General features: G+C 37.7%; 4 protein-coding genes across 7 annotated transcripts; 2 read left to right on the top strand and 2 right to left on the bottom strand.

The window, feature by feature from the left end:
• Positions 1-648: 648 nt before the first annotated feature.
• On the bottom strand, positions 649-5202 carry LOC128187130 (uncharacterized). Its single transcript, XM_052857348.1, has 5 exons — positions 3899-5202; positions 3621-3698; positions 3105-3231; positions 2590-2665; positions 649-799 (listed from the first exon to the last, which is right to left on the bottom strand). The coding sequence occupies exons 1-5, from the start codon at positions 3944-3946 to the stop codon at positions 721-723; spliced, it is 408 nt and encodes a 135-aa protein (XP_052713308.1). The 5' UTR covers positions 3947-5202; the 3' UTR covers positions 649-720.
• LOC128187129 (short-chain collagen C4-like) lies at positions 1449-2539 on the top strand. Its single transcript, XM_052857347.1, has 3 exons — positions 1449-1570; positions 1658-1827; positions 1951-2539. Coding segments are annotated over exons 1-3 (453 nt in total). The 5' UTR covers positions 1449-1568; the 3' UTR covers positions 2232-2539.
• A 68-nt stretch (positions 5203-5270) lies between the features above and the next one.
• LOC128187128 (otolin-1-like) lies at positions 5271-6393 on the top strand. 2 transcript variants are annotated; one of them, XM_052857346.1, is made up of 3 exons: positions 5271-5414; positions 5673-5839; positions 5956-6393. In XM_052857346.1, the coding sequence occupies exons 1-3, from the start codon at positions 5353-5355 to the stop codon at positions 6204-6206; spliced, it is 480 nt and encodes a 159-aa protein (XP_052713306.1). In that variant the 5' UTR covers positions 5271-5352; the 3' UTR covers positions 6207-6393. The 2 variants fall into 2 exon arrangements, with proteins under 2 accessions (XP_052713306.1, XP_052713305.1); XM_052857345.1 differs by having other exon boundaries at positions 5322-5586.
• Positions 6394-6544: 151 nt separating this feature from the next.
• On the bottom strand, positions 6545-10141 carry LOC128187127 (serine/threonine-protein phosphatase PGAM5, mitochondrial-like). Of its 3 annotated transcripts, none has more exons than XM_052857344.1 (5): positions 9812-10141; positions 8536-8717; positions 7920-8134; positions 7683-7804; positions 6545-7025 (listed from the first exon to the last, which is right to left on the bottom strand). In XM_052857344.1, the coding sequence occupies exons 1-5, from the start codon at positions 9973-9975 to the stop codon at positions 6875-6877; spliced, it is 834 nt and encodes a 277-aa protein (XP_052713304.1). In that variant the 5' UTR covers positions 9976-10141; the 3' UTR covers positions 6545-6874. The 3 variants fall into 3 exon arrangements, with proteins under 3 accessions (XP_052713304.1, XP_052713303.1, XP_052713301.1); XM_052857343.1 differs by having other exon boundaries at positions 7683-7813; positions 9812-10140; XM_052857341.1 differs by having other exon boundaries at positions 7683-7816; positions 9812-10137.
• Between the last annotated feature and the right edge of the window lie 5552 nt (positions 10142-15693).

Raw genomic sequence — 15693 nt, 5'->3', positions numbered from 1 at the left:
GGCCCATCGGACCTATATGTCATTGTTTAAATATGTAATACATATATATAAAAATCAGCGTTAAAGTTTGGCGTGTTTTATCCTGAAAACATTGAATATAAATTGGACGCATTGTCGGGGAAAGTTGCAGAGTAGTGTTTTGAATTAATCGTTGTCATTGTAAACGGAGCCTATAGTGGTATCTGAAAGAGAGCTGCGTAATATTGTACTATTAAAAAGATTCATCGACAGTAGGCTCATGGTTTTCATCGCTCACGTTAGAACACGTAGATCAGATTCAATGTGAAAATCTTTGCACCGCTCCTGGGGCCACAGTATTAGTTGAGTTAGGGTTTGGATTATTTTGAATCTGTATTGTTATAAAGCTTTCTTCATAATTAGAATTCTGATACTGCTGCTCTTGAGAACTACTTTTTGAACACATCAGATTTTCACCATTTTACATTATGCTATTTTTTCAATTAAAGTCCGCCGAGAATGGCACTGTAATGTTTTTATTAAAAATCTACAGAGGTAAAATAATATAAAACGTCTTTCAAAATGCTATCAACAAAACCCGACCGAACTTCATCACTTTTACCTTTAAACTGCATTGTTTTAAAGAAGCAAATTTTGGAGGGAAAAAATGAAAATTAATTTTTTATTTTATTGTTTATTCACTAAATTCCAATTCCTTCTAATTATCATGATTGATACATCTAAGTCTATGTAAGCCAGAACTCAGTCAGCATTTCTCTCCCTTGGAGTCATCGTCTGGAGTTGGCTCCCTTTGTCTCCTACATCTGATGATCCTTGCCGACTGAAAGATAAAATATTATTTTATATTTCTTTCTTTTTTATTTTCGAGTTAATCAATTGCATGATTAGGTGGTATATTCTGAGACAAGGTTGTGAGATAGAGAATACATACAAATTGTAAAGAACACTTTTATTTTGAATTACATTGTACGTATACAAATTTGTAAACTTAATTTTTAAAAGAAGAACCCGTATTTGGAGAAAATGCAATAAAATTATCTACAAAGAGGGAATAATTCCTCCTGGTTAACTCCATTCCCAACAAAAGAGCCTATCATTCTAAAAAGAAATCATATCCCACAACAAATGTAAATGAAAACAATAAAGATATCCCTTATCAATCCAACCAAATCGTTCATAAAGATTCTTTGGCCGCATACAAACACTGTCGCATGAATGATATTTTCAACTTTCATGACTTCTATACTGGTAATTATTATGTGAGCTTTCTATGACGAACGAGATACACAGATAGATCCCGATATCTGATCTAAGATCCCGGATTTTTAACCCGTCACCAGGTGCAGTACTTCATATATATATATATATATATATATATATATATATATATATATATATATATATATATATATATATATATATATATATATATATATATATATATACGATGTATATAGTACTCACTGACTGGTCAATCTGTCTATACTACATGTATTACATAAAATGTATAGTATATAATGCAACACACAGTGGACAGGGAATAGATTATTAAATCGACAGGTGCTCGAGATCTGTATTACATTTAATAAATGTAAGTATACAATTCTGATATTGTTTCTCGTTTTCATTACCATGTCAGCTGTATACTAGTAATACATTTTAAAACTGCTGATTCTAGGATGGACTTGAAAGCAGTTCTGTTGGTGGCAGTGTGCTTTTGTGTGATGCCAGTCCAAGTGGGAGGGTGGAAATACATATACTACCAGTACTTCAGCCTGCTGACAAAGTACAAGCATCTGTACGGTGAGCTACAGGAACTGAAGGATTTATTAGCTTCCCTCACCAAAGGTTAGCACTTGTACATCAATACCAATGAAATCAGTTTCTGAACGATGAAAGAATCTAGAACGGATTATTTTTTTCATAAATTTGTAAAATGAGATAAAATAGACGCCTTTTAAAAACACACAGGTGCGAAAGGAGAACCGGGACCAGCCGGAATAAATGGGGCCAACGGCGCGCAGGGAGACAAAGGAGACAAAGGGACAGCTGGGTCCCAGGGGGCCAAGGGGGATCAGGGAATAAAGGGTCACAAAGGAGATGTGGGCCCAAAGGGCGAGCCCGGGACTCAAGGTACTGTTATCAGCATGGACAGTATGGGCAAGCAACGTGCCCAGAGGGCAAAGGGAGACCTGGGCTTGATTGGTAAAAAGGAACATCAGGGTCCCAGTGGAACTAAAGGTGAACAATAAGAGGGATTTGTTGATTTACACGACCTCCCATTACCAAAGACCCACTTGATGAGAACCAGTAAAATGACCTAGGCTAATGATGCCTCTTTGTTCGTCATACAAACACGGCATGTTTGTTGTATTTGCTGTGTTATTACACTTCAACAAACAGCTTTTACATAGTCAGACTTTTGCAGACTCTGGAAGTTTATTATATTATTATTTATTATAATGGTTTGATACTTTTGTTGTTATTTAATCTTTGTTATATCTAATGTAAAATTAAATGCATTGCAAATGCAAGATTCCAATTTAAACTTTCTTGTTTGTTTATTTGTTTGTTTTTTGATGTTCCATGAGGTGATCTGTTTATGCTTACACTTCTTTCCACGTGTCCATAATGTATTTGTCAACGGCCGCTCTGACCGTGTCCATGATAAACTTCTCCACAAAATCTAAAATTAAAAAAAATCCACAGCTTGATTGGAAAATAAGCTAAGAGTCTTTAACAATGACCGTTTGACAAAAATAAATGGTGAGATCACCTGTAGTTTTATATTGAGCTTCTTTTCATTTTAATTCATAAACATTTACATACGTATCTTGTAAGGTGCCAAACATTGAATTTGTTTTTGTAATAAACTCAACGACGTATAATCATTGGTGCAACCTTTATTCAAGATCGAGGGCAATATATAGCCAGTATTATAAAAATTAAATATTGAGATGGACAATGTGATGTGGTTGTATAATTTCTATATGAACAATTTAGAATTTGAAAAGAAAAATCACATATTCTATCCATTAGAAAAAGTTTATAGCTTGGTGGTTCATTCTGACCGTTTGTAAATACACCCCCCCCCCCCCGCCCAATGAAAAAACAAAGAGTCTGACTGTTTAAGGCGGTTCCCTCGTCCTCTTCTGATGACGTAGACAGGAAGCTGACGTAGGACCTCTGTAAAAAGGTTCCACTGTGTTCTAGGAACACTGGCTCTACTTTATGTACTCGCTTCAGGAACGTCTGAAAGTGGTCGAGATCTTACCCTAGTACGGACTTTTGGATTGTCTAATAATCGGACATTTTATTTTTAAAAAGATTCCTATCGTTAATATCTGCATCTATGTACCAGTGGGGTTGCTTAATTTTTTTTTAAGAAATCAAGAAATCGCTAAACAATAAACTTTAGCGAATTAATTTAAGTTTAACATTTAGAATAACGAATATGAATAATATTTTCTAACATCTATAACAATTTCAATTAAAGACTCGTGGGGATTAAGCAAGCAGATTTAACATCTAATTATATATAATTAAATTGTTTCAGTGGTAGAATTGTCAACACTATAAATAGTAAGTTTGGTTGTTGATACAGTAATCAACAGGAATCGGTCTATGTGTACATGACTTACCACACGGTTGCTGTCTCTCGTGTTGTCAGTTTTCTTGACCGCTAATCCCGGATAGCACCCTATGTTGCTTGTGAAGCACTGTAAATATAAACAGCCTTGAGAGAGAGAGAGAGAGAGAGAGAGAGAGAGAGAGAGAGAGAGAGAGAGAGAGAGAGAGAGAGAGAGAGAGAGAGAGAGACAGAGACAGAGAGAGACAGAGAGAGAGAGAGAGAGAGAGGGGGGGAGACGGACAGACAGACAGACAGAGACAGGCAAATAGATAAGCCTGATTATTTTACCGTTTTCAAGGGCAAACAACTTAATTTTCCAAAAAGACGGTTTTCCATCGTGTCATTCTCCCAGACCGCTATCAGGCACCTGGCTACACGTGAAGTTTGGCGTCAAAATCTGTTAAAATCTCCTCATATAAACGTTAGCAAATGGACATAAAACGCTTGGTTATAAAATATATACCTTTGTTCGTGCGGACACTGACTGGAAATAAAGAATACATAATATGCATTTTCTCTCCGCCAAAGAATCTATACACGTTCAGCAGAAATCTCGTCTCAAACCACATCCCGATCCCCATACCCAATTGCAAGCTACCTCTTCTCTACAAAATGTTTGTGGTTTGCGATGATCCAGCAAACTTATTCATTCTATCAATAACAGACATTGTCAATCAGAATGGATATTGTGATCACATTGCAGTGTTATCATGCTCGAACAACTAAATCCCTTACATTGTCCAATATGTTTTTATTTCTTTCCATTTTAATAAAAGTGACAGTTTAATGGCCAAAGATCTATAAGTGTAGGCACTGGTCACCAACCAAGGGATTGAGATACACATGTTAAATACTTCAGGGAACATATTGTTAGAAGAATTTCAAAGTGACCATATCGTAATTATACATCTGCTCATTATAACGAGATACTGGTGATCACATCGTAATAATTTTACGAGATACTGATTAAACTTTACCCGTATATAGTTACGAGTCAGATCTTTTAATTTGTATAAACGATTTTTCTCGCAAACACAATCTGATCAATTCTAGTGTGTTGGAATTTTAGGCTTACTCGGAGAAAAAAGAAAAAAAAAACAACAAATAAACCAAATTCTACAAATGTTTTTCTTCTGCTGATTTAAGTGACAGGTCAAGGGCAACAATGTTTAAAGTGTCACTTGGCGAATGAAAAAAGGTACCCAAAATTCTTCAACAAATATTTTCTTTGCGCAAGTTTCTTCAAAATTATAAAGCACTAATTTTAAAGCTAATTTCAATTACAAAATAACTGCAAATGTTCCTCTCTATTCTCGTACTCTTATCACTCATACCTCAGGGGGCAAGAATGTCTCAGAGTTCGTACGATGAGGAGCAAACATGTCAGCCTCACAGCTCAGGACGGTGTGTTCCCACCCAGCCAACATTTGTAAATAAAAATATATAGGTAAAATATACGGAATAAACCTAGTCAAATTAATGTTGCATCTTATGCATCGCTCTTTGGTACAAGCAGTTGCAGCTTAACTATACAAGCTTTTTTTTAAAATTAGATCAGCGGTTCTTAACTTTTTTTACGGGGGAAGGTATGCATGAGGGTCCAATGTCCATACCCCCCCCCCCCCCCCCGACCCTTCCTCTATTACACCCGTGCTGTTTATTCACATAAGTCCATGATTACCGCAAATTCTTCGTGATTAAATTTCAGTCGAGTTAGTTTCAATGTTTTATGACCACACAGGATGCACATTGTGCAGTACTCCATGGTATTCATCAGTGACCACTCATTCTATTGTTACACCAGGTAATCAGTTACATAATGTAACGTAACCAAGTGTCGCATTCATACTCATGCAGACTGCAAGGACGTCAGAGAGTTACGACAACGTCAGTTTATTATTAATCACTTCTTATTGTATATACCGGTATCATAAACATCTTCTCAGCATCTACATTTTAACGCTCTTCTACATAAGGTAAGGAAGAGAAATGCTTGTACTTTGGTAGCTGACTTATATCTTACGTGAAACATTTAGAATCTATTAGTATTTCTAACAATCAGGATGAAGTCGTTGCTGTTGTTCATAGTTCTTCTCTGTACCCAGTCCGTGTGTACGGGAAATCAGCGCAAGTCCGTGAGAAAATCCTCCTGGGGACTCCTTGGAAAGTATCAGAGTCTCATAAACGACATCTACCAAATTAGAGAAGCCATTACAGACCTCATCAAAGGTAGTTTTTTTTAAGTTTCAAGCTTGTTTTGAAAGAGTTGATCTTTACCTTCAAAATGTCTTCATTATTGTCATATTGACTGAGGAAATACGAATCTCCACCCTTCCTCTTTTCAGGAGGACTTATCAAGGGTGAGGCAGGGGAGGCTGGCGTAAATGGAACCCAGGGTTCAAAGGGAATAAAGGGGGAAATGGGAGCCACCGGCCAGACAGGCTTAATAGGAGGAATGGGAGATAAAGGAGAGAAAGGAGATGTGGGCCCAAAAGGTGAACGTGGGGAGGTTAGTCCAAGTGGTGCTGAAGACAATCGGCATGCTAAAGGGGACACGGGATTACAGGGACTACGGGGAGACACTGGAAAAATGTAAAGGAAGATCAAGTGGTGTCTAAAAAGCCACATAGAGATAACGGTCAGGGGCATTACCAGAGACACAGCCTGTAAGGGAGGCATTCATAGAGGCACCACTGATTACTTAACAATGAAGAAGAAATGTCTTATCACTGTTGTGATTCTGTTTGTGTTGATGGTTTGTCATCATTTTGTCATCTTGCAACCTTATCAGAATATGTCAGACCAACATGGCACATTTTAAATTTTAAAACAGCAGAAGAATAACTTGCTATTTTGAATTTAAAAAATTACACATTATTTTCCTTCAATCTTTTATGTAGTTAAGTACAAAGTCATACTAATTAACACAAAGAAGAAACCTTCAATTATTTATGAGCAACTGTGTTCTTAAAAATATATGTGCTATAAGTGCAAGGTTTCTATCCATAATATCACATCTATAACATGTAAATGTGTGTATAAAAATATATGACATAAACTTGTGTCAATTTACGTCAATACTCTGACAAACATGCCAATAGCACACACCACATGTCAATAATCTAATGCACACATCAATAATCTGACATAGACATAATCATCAATTAAATCTATAATCAGACACACTTCATCAATTTTCTCATTGGGAGTGCTGGTAACCCTGAGATTAAGATAAGGCCAAGATGTCATATATGACAAGTCACATTATGAAGCTGTAACCTCCTTTGCTGGTATAAATCCAGAATCTCCGAGCCTACGGATCGACACCCGTCCGGACGGTCGGATTGTAACCCATGTGATACTGGCGTGGTCTAGACTAATCCTCAACCATGCCTCCGGGGGAAATTGTAGAGCCCTGCAAACAACCATGAAGGACATTTTACACATGTATTTGTTAGTCCTTATATAATTCATGTATATTAAGATTCAAAATAAAAAGGAGTTTCTGTTTACCATTATTTAGAGCTTGTTTAACGAGAACTTGGTATTTGGATATCCAAGGAGAGCATGTACTTGTATATACACATACATATTTGAACATGTACTACAGGACTAGCATTTTTTATTTTTTATTTTTGATATGCAGTACTAAAAAGGATTCTTGAAATTGTTAAAGAAAAAATGCTGAAATTACATTACCTAGCCAAGTCTCTTATTCCTAATTGAGAGTGAGAGGGTTAATGAATTTGATGTGATGTACATGGACACCCCTTTCCAACCACCAATAAATTGATTGCCTCTAACCAGAGGCGTGTTCAGCAGAGCTCTCCGCAAAGTTTGTATCGCAGGTATGGGGAAATTTGGTGAGCGCTCGTTCTGTTGAACAGGCCTCTGGTACATACCCTGGTATTATACCCTAGACAATTCTTTAAATCCCTTTATAATATTACTAGTCCTGTCAAAAACATATTTTGTGACCTATAACCTGGCTCCATTACTTACAATAGAGTTCATTTCTATAAATCACTAAAAAAATAATTGAGATGTACGACGGTATAGGGCTATCACTTACCTACATACAAAGTATCTGATAACATTAGCATGACAAACAACAATCTCATAGCTGTCCTTTTTCTGCTCAACTTCAGCCCTGTGGAAAAGCTTTCTAAAGGCTGTCTCTATTCTGGGACCATCCTGAAAGAACTGCTAAAAATAAATAGAAGAAATTCCAGGTAAAAGTCAATCACCTGAGATCCCTTGGTTAAATGATATAAATCGGGATCACATGGAACTAGTAAAGATATCATACAAACTGTTCAGGTTTCCAATGGCCAATTGGAGGTTCCGGTGGGATGGGGGCTCCTTCACACAGGTTGGGCTCTTTTTCCCAGGTGAGCTGGGGGAGGTGTTTGTGTATAATTGCTGCTGTCTCCACGGCTCTGGTCATTGTAGAAGATATAAGCTTAGTGTATTCAATGTCTGCCTCTTTTAACCTCTTTCCACAGTAGTCCGCCTGTTTTTTCCCTAAACAATATGTAATAATTTAAAGTAAAGTCTCTGGATATCTGGACTAAAAATTTAGAATAAGATGCATAGCAACAGGGGCAAGGAGGGTGGTCCTGTGCCCCTTCTGATTTCAATTGATTTTTTTTTTGTATAATTTCCATATTTATTGAACTGTCCCCTCCTGGGAGTCCAAAGTTTAATATTTGAACCATTTAATAATATAAGGAAAGTTTATTTGTTGCCTAATTCAAAATAAACTATCCATAGATAAAGGTTGTTTTTAACAAATATGATAACTAATACTGCACAATGAAGCAGTCTCCCCCCCATCCCCCCCCCCATCCACTCCACACTTTTTACATATTCAGGATAATGGGCTCAATCCTGAAAGTTAACTTCAGTCTTGTATTTTTAATGACCTAGTTTAGTGAGATATCTCTCAGAGTCCTCTTTCCCATCAAGATTGTACTGTCCATGTCGAATAAGAAGCAGGTGACGGGTGGCCATTGGTCTCTGTTTCTCCAACTCATTCTCTCTGTTTTTTGTCTCTTTTTCTGATGAGTTGCTTTTTAAGGGTTTTACAAGGCTCTCTGGATCCCTCCTTGAAATCAAACCCAAATAAAATAAAACAAAACATATATATAATTCCAATATAAGTTTATCGCTACATACAAATTTTAATAATTACGCCTTGCTATTTATTATCATTTAGCGCTAGATGTAAGACCCCCGGTAACTTAAGTTTAGACCAATCTCCCAAACGTGTACTGTTGTAATAGTCTGTTTGAGATAAAATACCCAAAATAGGATATAAATTGTGCAAAAATTTAAAAATTTTGACTTATAGTCTGTCCCGAGTTTTTGCTTCCACCACTTTTCGCTTGATATTTTGATAATAATAAATACCTTTGTGCTTAATCTACATTCATCCACTAATATGAAAAATGTCCATATATTATCTGTTTTGAAACGCCCCCTCTACCGCTTCAGGTTTCAATACACATCCAAAAATAGAAATTCTACGGGAATTTTGCATTGCATCAGCGATAATCATGATAACTAAGCCTGGTTGAAAAATTGTGCAAGGTGTCCCGAGTACTTCCGAAAGGGGAAAAGATGTAAACATTTCCCATTATAAATCTCCATAAGAAATTTAATGTTTTCCTTCCTGTGAACTTTTATGAGTGAAAAATGATAATTTGTCAATGAAGATATCTTGGGTATTTTCCATTCGATTTCAACTGTACTTCTTTGACATGTATGAGTATTTTTATTAAAAATCATCCAAAAGTGATGGAAGAAATAAATTGAGACAGACTATAGTATAAATTTTAAAAATTAATCTGCATAAATTTATATTAAATTAAACAACTTTTGGTTAGCAAGTTTTTCTATAAGCCTATATAGTTTGTCAGATTGTTCTCCAAGAAGTTTTGGATGTACTGGGGGTCAATCTCTGCAACAGTACGCAGTAGGGTTACAAAAAAACTCTTGTATACCATTTGCATGCCAAAAGTTATTAGAATGCAGATTTGACTTTTTCTTGGTAAAATAGACATTTCTAAATAATATTTGCACTTCAAATTTATATTCCATTTGGGATATTACATCCCAAACATACTATCATATATCCCATTTGGGAGGTTGGTCCCAACCTGTTAAAGATTTTATGGCGAGGAAATTCGAATTACGAACCGGTCCCAGTTGTGCTCCCATCTTACACTGGGTTCAAAGTTAGTTGTCCAGGATGCGTTGAGCACTGTTCCTTCGCGTGACCACACTGCATAGCCTAATATTCCTGTGGCTGTGGCTGTGCCTATTCCTTTAGCAATGTTCAACATGTGCTTGTACACAACCATGTTGTATTCCGGAATAATGGGGTTTCCATCGTAATACTATGGTGTTCCGATGGGGCCACTTCGACATTCGCACTTTCGCCTTTAGGTCGAGGTGCGAGAGTGCGAAGTTGCGACGGCGAAAGTGCGAAGGTGCGACGGCGAAGGAGCGAAAGTGCGAAGATGCGACGGCGAAGCGCGAAGATGCGAAGGCGAAAGTGCGAAGGTGCGAAGGCGAAGAAGCGATACTACTATCGCACTCTCGCCTTCGCATCTTCGCACTCTCGCCTTCGCATCTTCGCACTTTCGCCTTCGCCTTTTTATAAGTGTGGAGCTCTCTATCGTTTAAAGACAATTTTAGCTGTATAAAAGGACATCTGAGGCAGACGATGAACTTTTTAGAATTTATTTTCAACAGCCTGCGCAGATCCATAACTTTTTTAGGGGGTGGGGTGGATAAATAATTATATTTGTCGGGGTGGGGGAGGGTTCCGAAACATATTTTGGAGATTTTATTATATATGATTAATAAAATTAAATTTCCCGGGGGGATGAGATCCAGACCCTCTCTCCCCTTTACTGCATGTGTGAATTTATTAATATTGATTTTTCCGGGGGGGGGGACCCCCTCTCCACCTCTAGATCCATACATCAGCAAGAAGTGTCGCATAATGAAATTAGAATGTTACTGTGTTTGATCCATGGTAAACAGACAGCTGGTAATTGACTGGATATGTATGTATACATTATGGCGGACATTACATTTTATATGGAGTATATAACGATTAGGCATAGCCAGCACTGGTAAAAATATATGTCACATATATATACCCATTAAAATATTTATAAACATTCATAGTAAGCACGATGGCTCAGCGCATGCGTACCAATGATATCATGGATAAATCGGAAAACCTTGGCGAGTACGGTGCCTGCATCAAATTCAATGTAATCGACCGAGACTTTCTGAATGCTATCAAAAAAGGCGAAGGCGAAAGTGCAAAGTTGCGGAGGCAAGAGTGCGAAGTTGCGAAGGCGAGGGAGCGATAGTAGTATCGCTCCTTCGCCTTCGCCCCTTCGCACTTTCGCCTTCGCATCTTCGCGCTTCGCCTTCGCATCTTCGCACTTTCGCTCCTTCGCCGTCGCACTTTCGCCTTCGCAACTTCGCACTCTCGCATTTTCGACCTAAAGGCGAAAGTGCGAAGGTCGAAGTGGCCCCATCGGAACACCATATAATACTACTTGAAGATCAAAACTTCCGACAATTTGGCGCGAAAATAAATGAACACTGTGTACATAGAGTGGAGGGGGTCCATGCAGGCACGGGTGTAGCATTTGGGGGGGGGGGGGCTTACATACAAAAAAAAATTGGCAATGTATTGCATTTAATTAAGGTATTCAGCCCGTAATACAATTTAATACAAAAATTTTCAAAGGGACAAAACAATAATATCTCAATACATACTTCATAAATAAAGAAATTTATCCAGATTTTTTTTTATCTGACCAAAATATATTGATATATGATAATGTCATAATGTGTAGTAGTAAACATCAATACAACATCACATTTTTGAGCAAATTGATATCAAATTCAGTTTTTACACAGATTTGTATAGAACATTTTAATGCATTTTTTAGTTAAGAAAATGTTTAGAAGCATTTACTGTCCAATAACTATGAAAAACTGAGATTGTGTCAGATTAACTTCAATTATTTTGATAAAAGAAATATTACAACTGATCATATATGCATTTCTGTAAGGAAAACCAAAGAGTTGACATAAGATATTTTGTAATGAATACATGGCACATTATATAGAAAGAAAAATAAAAGCAGTTTTGAAAACTTTTACCACAGAAAACTTTTTTTATTGACAAATTCCTCACCCCACCCCCAAAATTTTCAAAATCACTTATGTTCATAAAATAAGTAAAAAAGTATAAAAATTGAAACATAATAAATAATCACAACTATGATGAAGAAGCAATGTCATAAATAACTGAGTGAGGTGTTTTCAATTACCTTGACCATTAAATCTGACGACCTTTACTTAAAGCTATTACTGATATTAATACTATATAAATATATAATACTGTAAAAGACAAATAGTTAGCTTCGAAAAAGAGTTATACTTCATCGCAAAACAAGATTTTTAATCTCCAACGAAAACTAAACATAACATCTTAAGATATTTCCCATAAGGATATGAGTAGTATAAGCCCCCCCGCTGGGCGGTTCAACTGAGTGCACTTTTTATGCAAATGAGGTGTTGAACCGCCCAGCGAGGGCGGCTGGTAATCTAGCTTCTTGGTTTTCAAGCTAATAATGCTATAGTAAGCTAATAATGCTAAGCTATAGTAAGCATAATTTCATGGCATTTTTTATTGAGTAAAATTCTTCTTGTAAAAACACGTCCGCTCTCTATGAAGTCACCGAGAATTATGAGGCTAGGAGTCCTCATAGAGTTATTAAATGCTTTTTTTATTCCTGCTGTATGAAATAATAAAAAAAGAGAATAAAAAGTGAACATTAATTTATTGAGAAACGCATGAAGAACAAGTATGAAATAACAGCGAAACAGTTCAAATGAAGTATGAAATAACACTGAATCAGTTCAATGGCACAAATAATGTCATATTACTGTCACTTTTTCTTGGGAAGAGCCAGCTTTGCCTTTTTCTTAGGAGGTTCACTGTCCTTGGGGATGGCATTTTCTCTTTTCAGACTTGGTTTCTTAGGGGTCGAGTTTTTTTTCTTGTTACCGCCTGGTGGATTATTTTCTTTGTCAGTGCATTCGGAAGCCCAGTGTCCGAGGTTTTGACAAATATAGCAGGGATCTTTGTCTTTGCTTTTTTTAGGTGGATCCTGCTTTTGTGGATCTTTGTCTTTGCCTTTTTTGGCTGGATCCTGCTTTTGTGGACATTCAGGAGCCCAATGGCCTAATTCTCTACAGATATAACAGGGATTTGTTTTCCTCGTCGGCGGTGTTGTTGTTTTTTCAGCAGTCCTATTCCTGGTCTCAATTAAGATTTCACTTACTTCTTTGCTTAGAGTCTGTAGATCTTTAGTTATATTTTGTCTGGTTTCACTCAATTCATTGGTGATGGATATCAGATTGTTGAGGATTCCGTCCAGAGTGGCCATGAGTAGAGAGATATCTTCTTTACTAGCTGGTTTTTCATCGTCGTACATTCCCATTAGAAGTCCAGTCACATCCTGAGTTTCTGATAGAATGGGTTCATTAATCACAGAATCTCTGACGATAGTCGGATGACTGTAGTTCAGCTGGGCCGAGACTGGGTCTGTACTCTCCAAGAGATCTAATTGTTTCTGTGCCATGTCGATTGCAATGCCAGAACAAGACTGATAGAATGAAAGCGGTGATGTACTTTTTATAGGAAATGAACGTTCTAGAAAATTCTTTATTGAGGCACGAGAATATATGAGGCATTTTTTTACTTTCTAGAAAATTCTTAATAGAATTGAGGCACGAGACTTACCTTCTAGCAAATTCTAATCATCTTGTATAGAATGTTCTAGAATATCTAAATTTTTATATATATAAATAAGAAACCAGTGACAATTTTTTCTGTTATTTATTATCTCTGAACGATAAAAATTCAAAAGCCGGTAAGCAACATCAGCAATATATCATGGCCGATTTTCTGAGAATGATTTTAGACGATCTAGACTCACCTTTCAACGGTTTGGATTTTGTTAACTCTTCTTTACAGACCGAGGGCTGGGAGGAAAAATACAAGAGTAATATTGCTGAAATTTCAGACCGGACGCAGAAAGAGATTACCAGTGTGGATTTTTATAGGAATGTGATTGTAGCATTAGCTCAGATGAACGACGTTAACCCTGGGAGATTGGTGGTCATTCATTACCTGTCTGAGGAAGTGAAAAAGCAATTTTTACCTAAATTGACGGGGATTTCTTATGAGGAATATCGGCAGGAATTTCCTAAGTTACAGTCCATCTCTCTAGGAAAAAAGAAGTGGATAGAATGTCATCGGCTACATCAACGGATCGAATCGATGCGGGTGACAGCCATACAATTCGGGTGGATAAAATTACAGCAAACTCTGGAAGGAAATCGGGGAGAAAACAAGTGACTTTTGATCTCACACGGGACCAAATATACGATTTACCTCCCGAGGACCGAAGAAATCCATGGATGTTTGAGGCCGTAGACCGTGCAAGGACCGTACGTAAAATAAAAAAACTGTTATGGATCTACGTGAAACAACAAAAACATTGAGTTTGTGTATTAGAACACTGTTCTATATATTGTAATTTTTTTAACACAGTGCTATTTGAAGTGAATGCTGTATCTATGGTTAATAAATCTGTTGTAAAATAATATGATTTGTATTTATTTTATCATGCTTTTTTCAGTTATTTACAATATTGTAGCCTTCAATCATACAGCGGCATATCAAAAGCACAGTGTATTCTCTCCGTACAGAGAAGTGAAAAAAAATATGACGTCATAATAGCATATCAACTCTCTAGATCGATAGGAAAGGGGTTGGCCCTATGCCAAAACAAAAGCGACTTTTTTTAAGGGGCCAGTCACAGTGCCTTATTTTAGTCACATGACCAAAAGCGACTTTTTTGACGGATCTAATCCCCGCCTTTATTGAGTCACGTGACACATAAGTAGTTTCAGCGTTCTTTTGATCCAAATGTCAACATATCCAATGGGGGGGGGGGGCAGGTTTTTATCTATTCCACGACACCCCCAGCCAATGAGGGTGACTTTTAGATACCTACTCACTTTCGAAGGATCTATTATCAAACTGTGAGGGTGATGCAAGTTGTTTTGTGTCAAATTGAGGATGTGTATCGCATGAAATGCATGGAAAGGGGAGATAATTGAACAAAACAATGGATATTTTGACCCTATCTAACGTGTGGATTTGTTTACTTGTAACTTATGGGGCATTTTAACCCTGTTATCCGTGAATATACAGACGGTAAATCTAAAGTACATCCCTGCATAGAATGGGACCTGTCCGAAGATTATGTTAAATACTCGTGCCCACTCTGAAATCGATCGTCTGCATTGATCGATCCATCATGGACAGCAATCCGTTTGCATTCTTTCCAGTTCTACCCGGATCAAGAATCCGTATCATCGCTATAGGAGAGATGACTGAAGATTTCAGTAACTGGAGAGAGATCCACAGAAGAGAATTAGCGAGATTTCAACCTTATGATATACACATGGCCCGCAGGAGGCAGCGGTCGGCATCATCAGCGCCAGCATCACAGCCATCACCTGCCTCACCAGCGCCCTCGCCACCGCCAGCCCCTAGTCGCAGGCAACGAGTTCTGCTGAGAGCGCCCCCGGAGGGAGAGGATAGCCGCCCCGTTCCATCAGCCCCCCAGCGTTGAGATCTCGGGCGCCTTCACCCCCTGGGCCGCAGGGAGCATCCCCTCACCACCAGTGCGGCGCACCCCCTGACTGGGCCTACAGAGTGGAAGGACGAATGATCCTCAAGTGTGAGCGCTGCCAGCAGAGATTTAGACATTCGATAGTTGCATGCCGCAACTGCCAACAACGAACAGCATGCTGCAGCTGTGTACTCCAGATCAGCAGGGGTGATCCCGACGACAACAGATGTCCAGGCTGTTTGTATTTGTAACTTGTAACCAGATAGTTACACCCCAACGGCCCTTTTAAGGGCCACCACATCTTTAGAAAAGATGCCTCTATTACACTCAATTTTT

Source organism: Crassostrea angulata, chromosome 6, assembly GCF_025612915.1.
Source record: "Crassostrea angulata isolate pt1a10 chromosome 6, ASM2561291v2, whole genome shotgun sequence".
In the NCBI taxonomy this organism is placed as follows: Eukaryota; Metazoa; Mollusca; class Bivalvia; order Ostreida; family Ostreidae; genus Magallana; species Magallana angulata.
The sequence above is the reverse complement of the archived record's forward strand: the minus strand, read 5'-3'. Positions and strand labels throughout refer to the sequence as shown.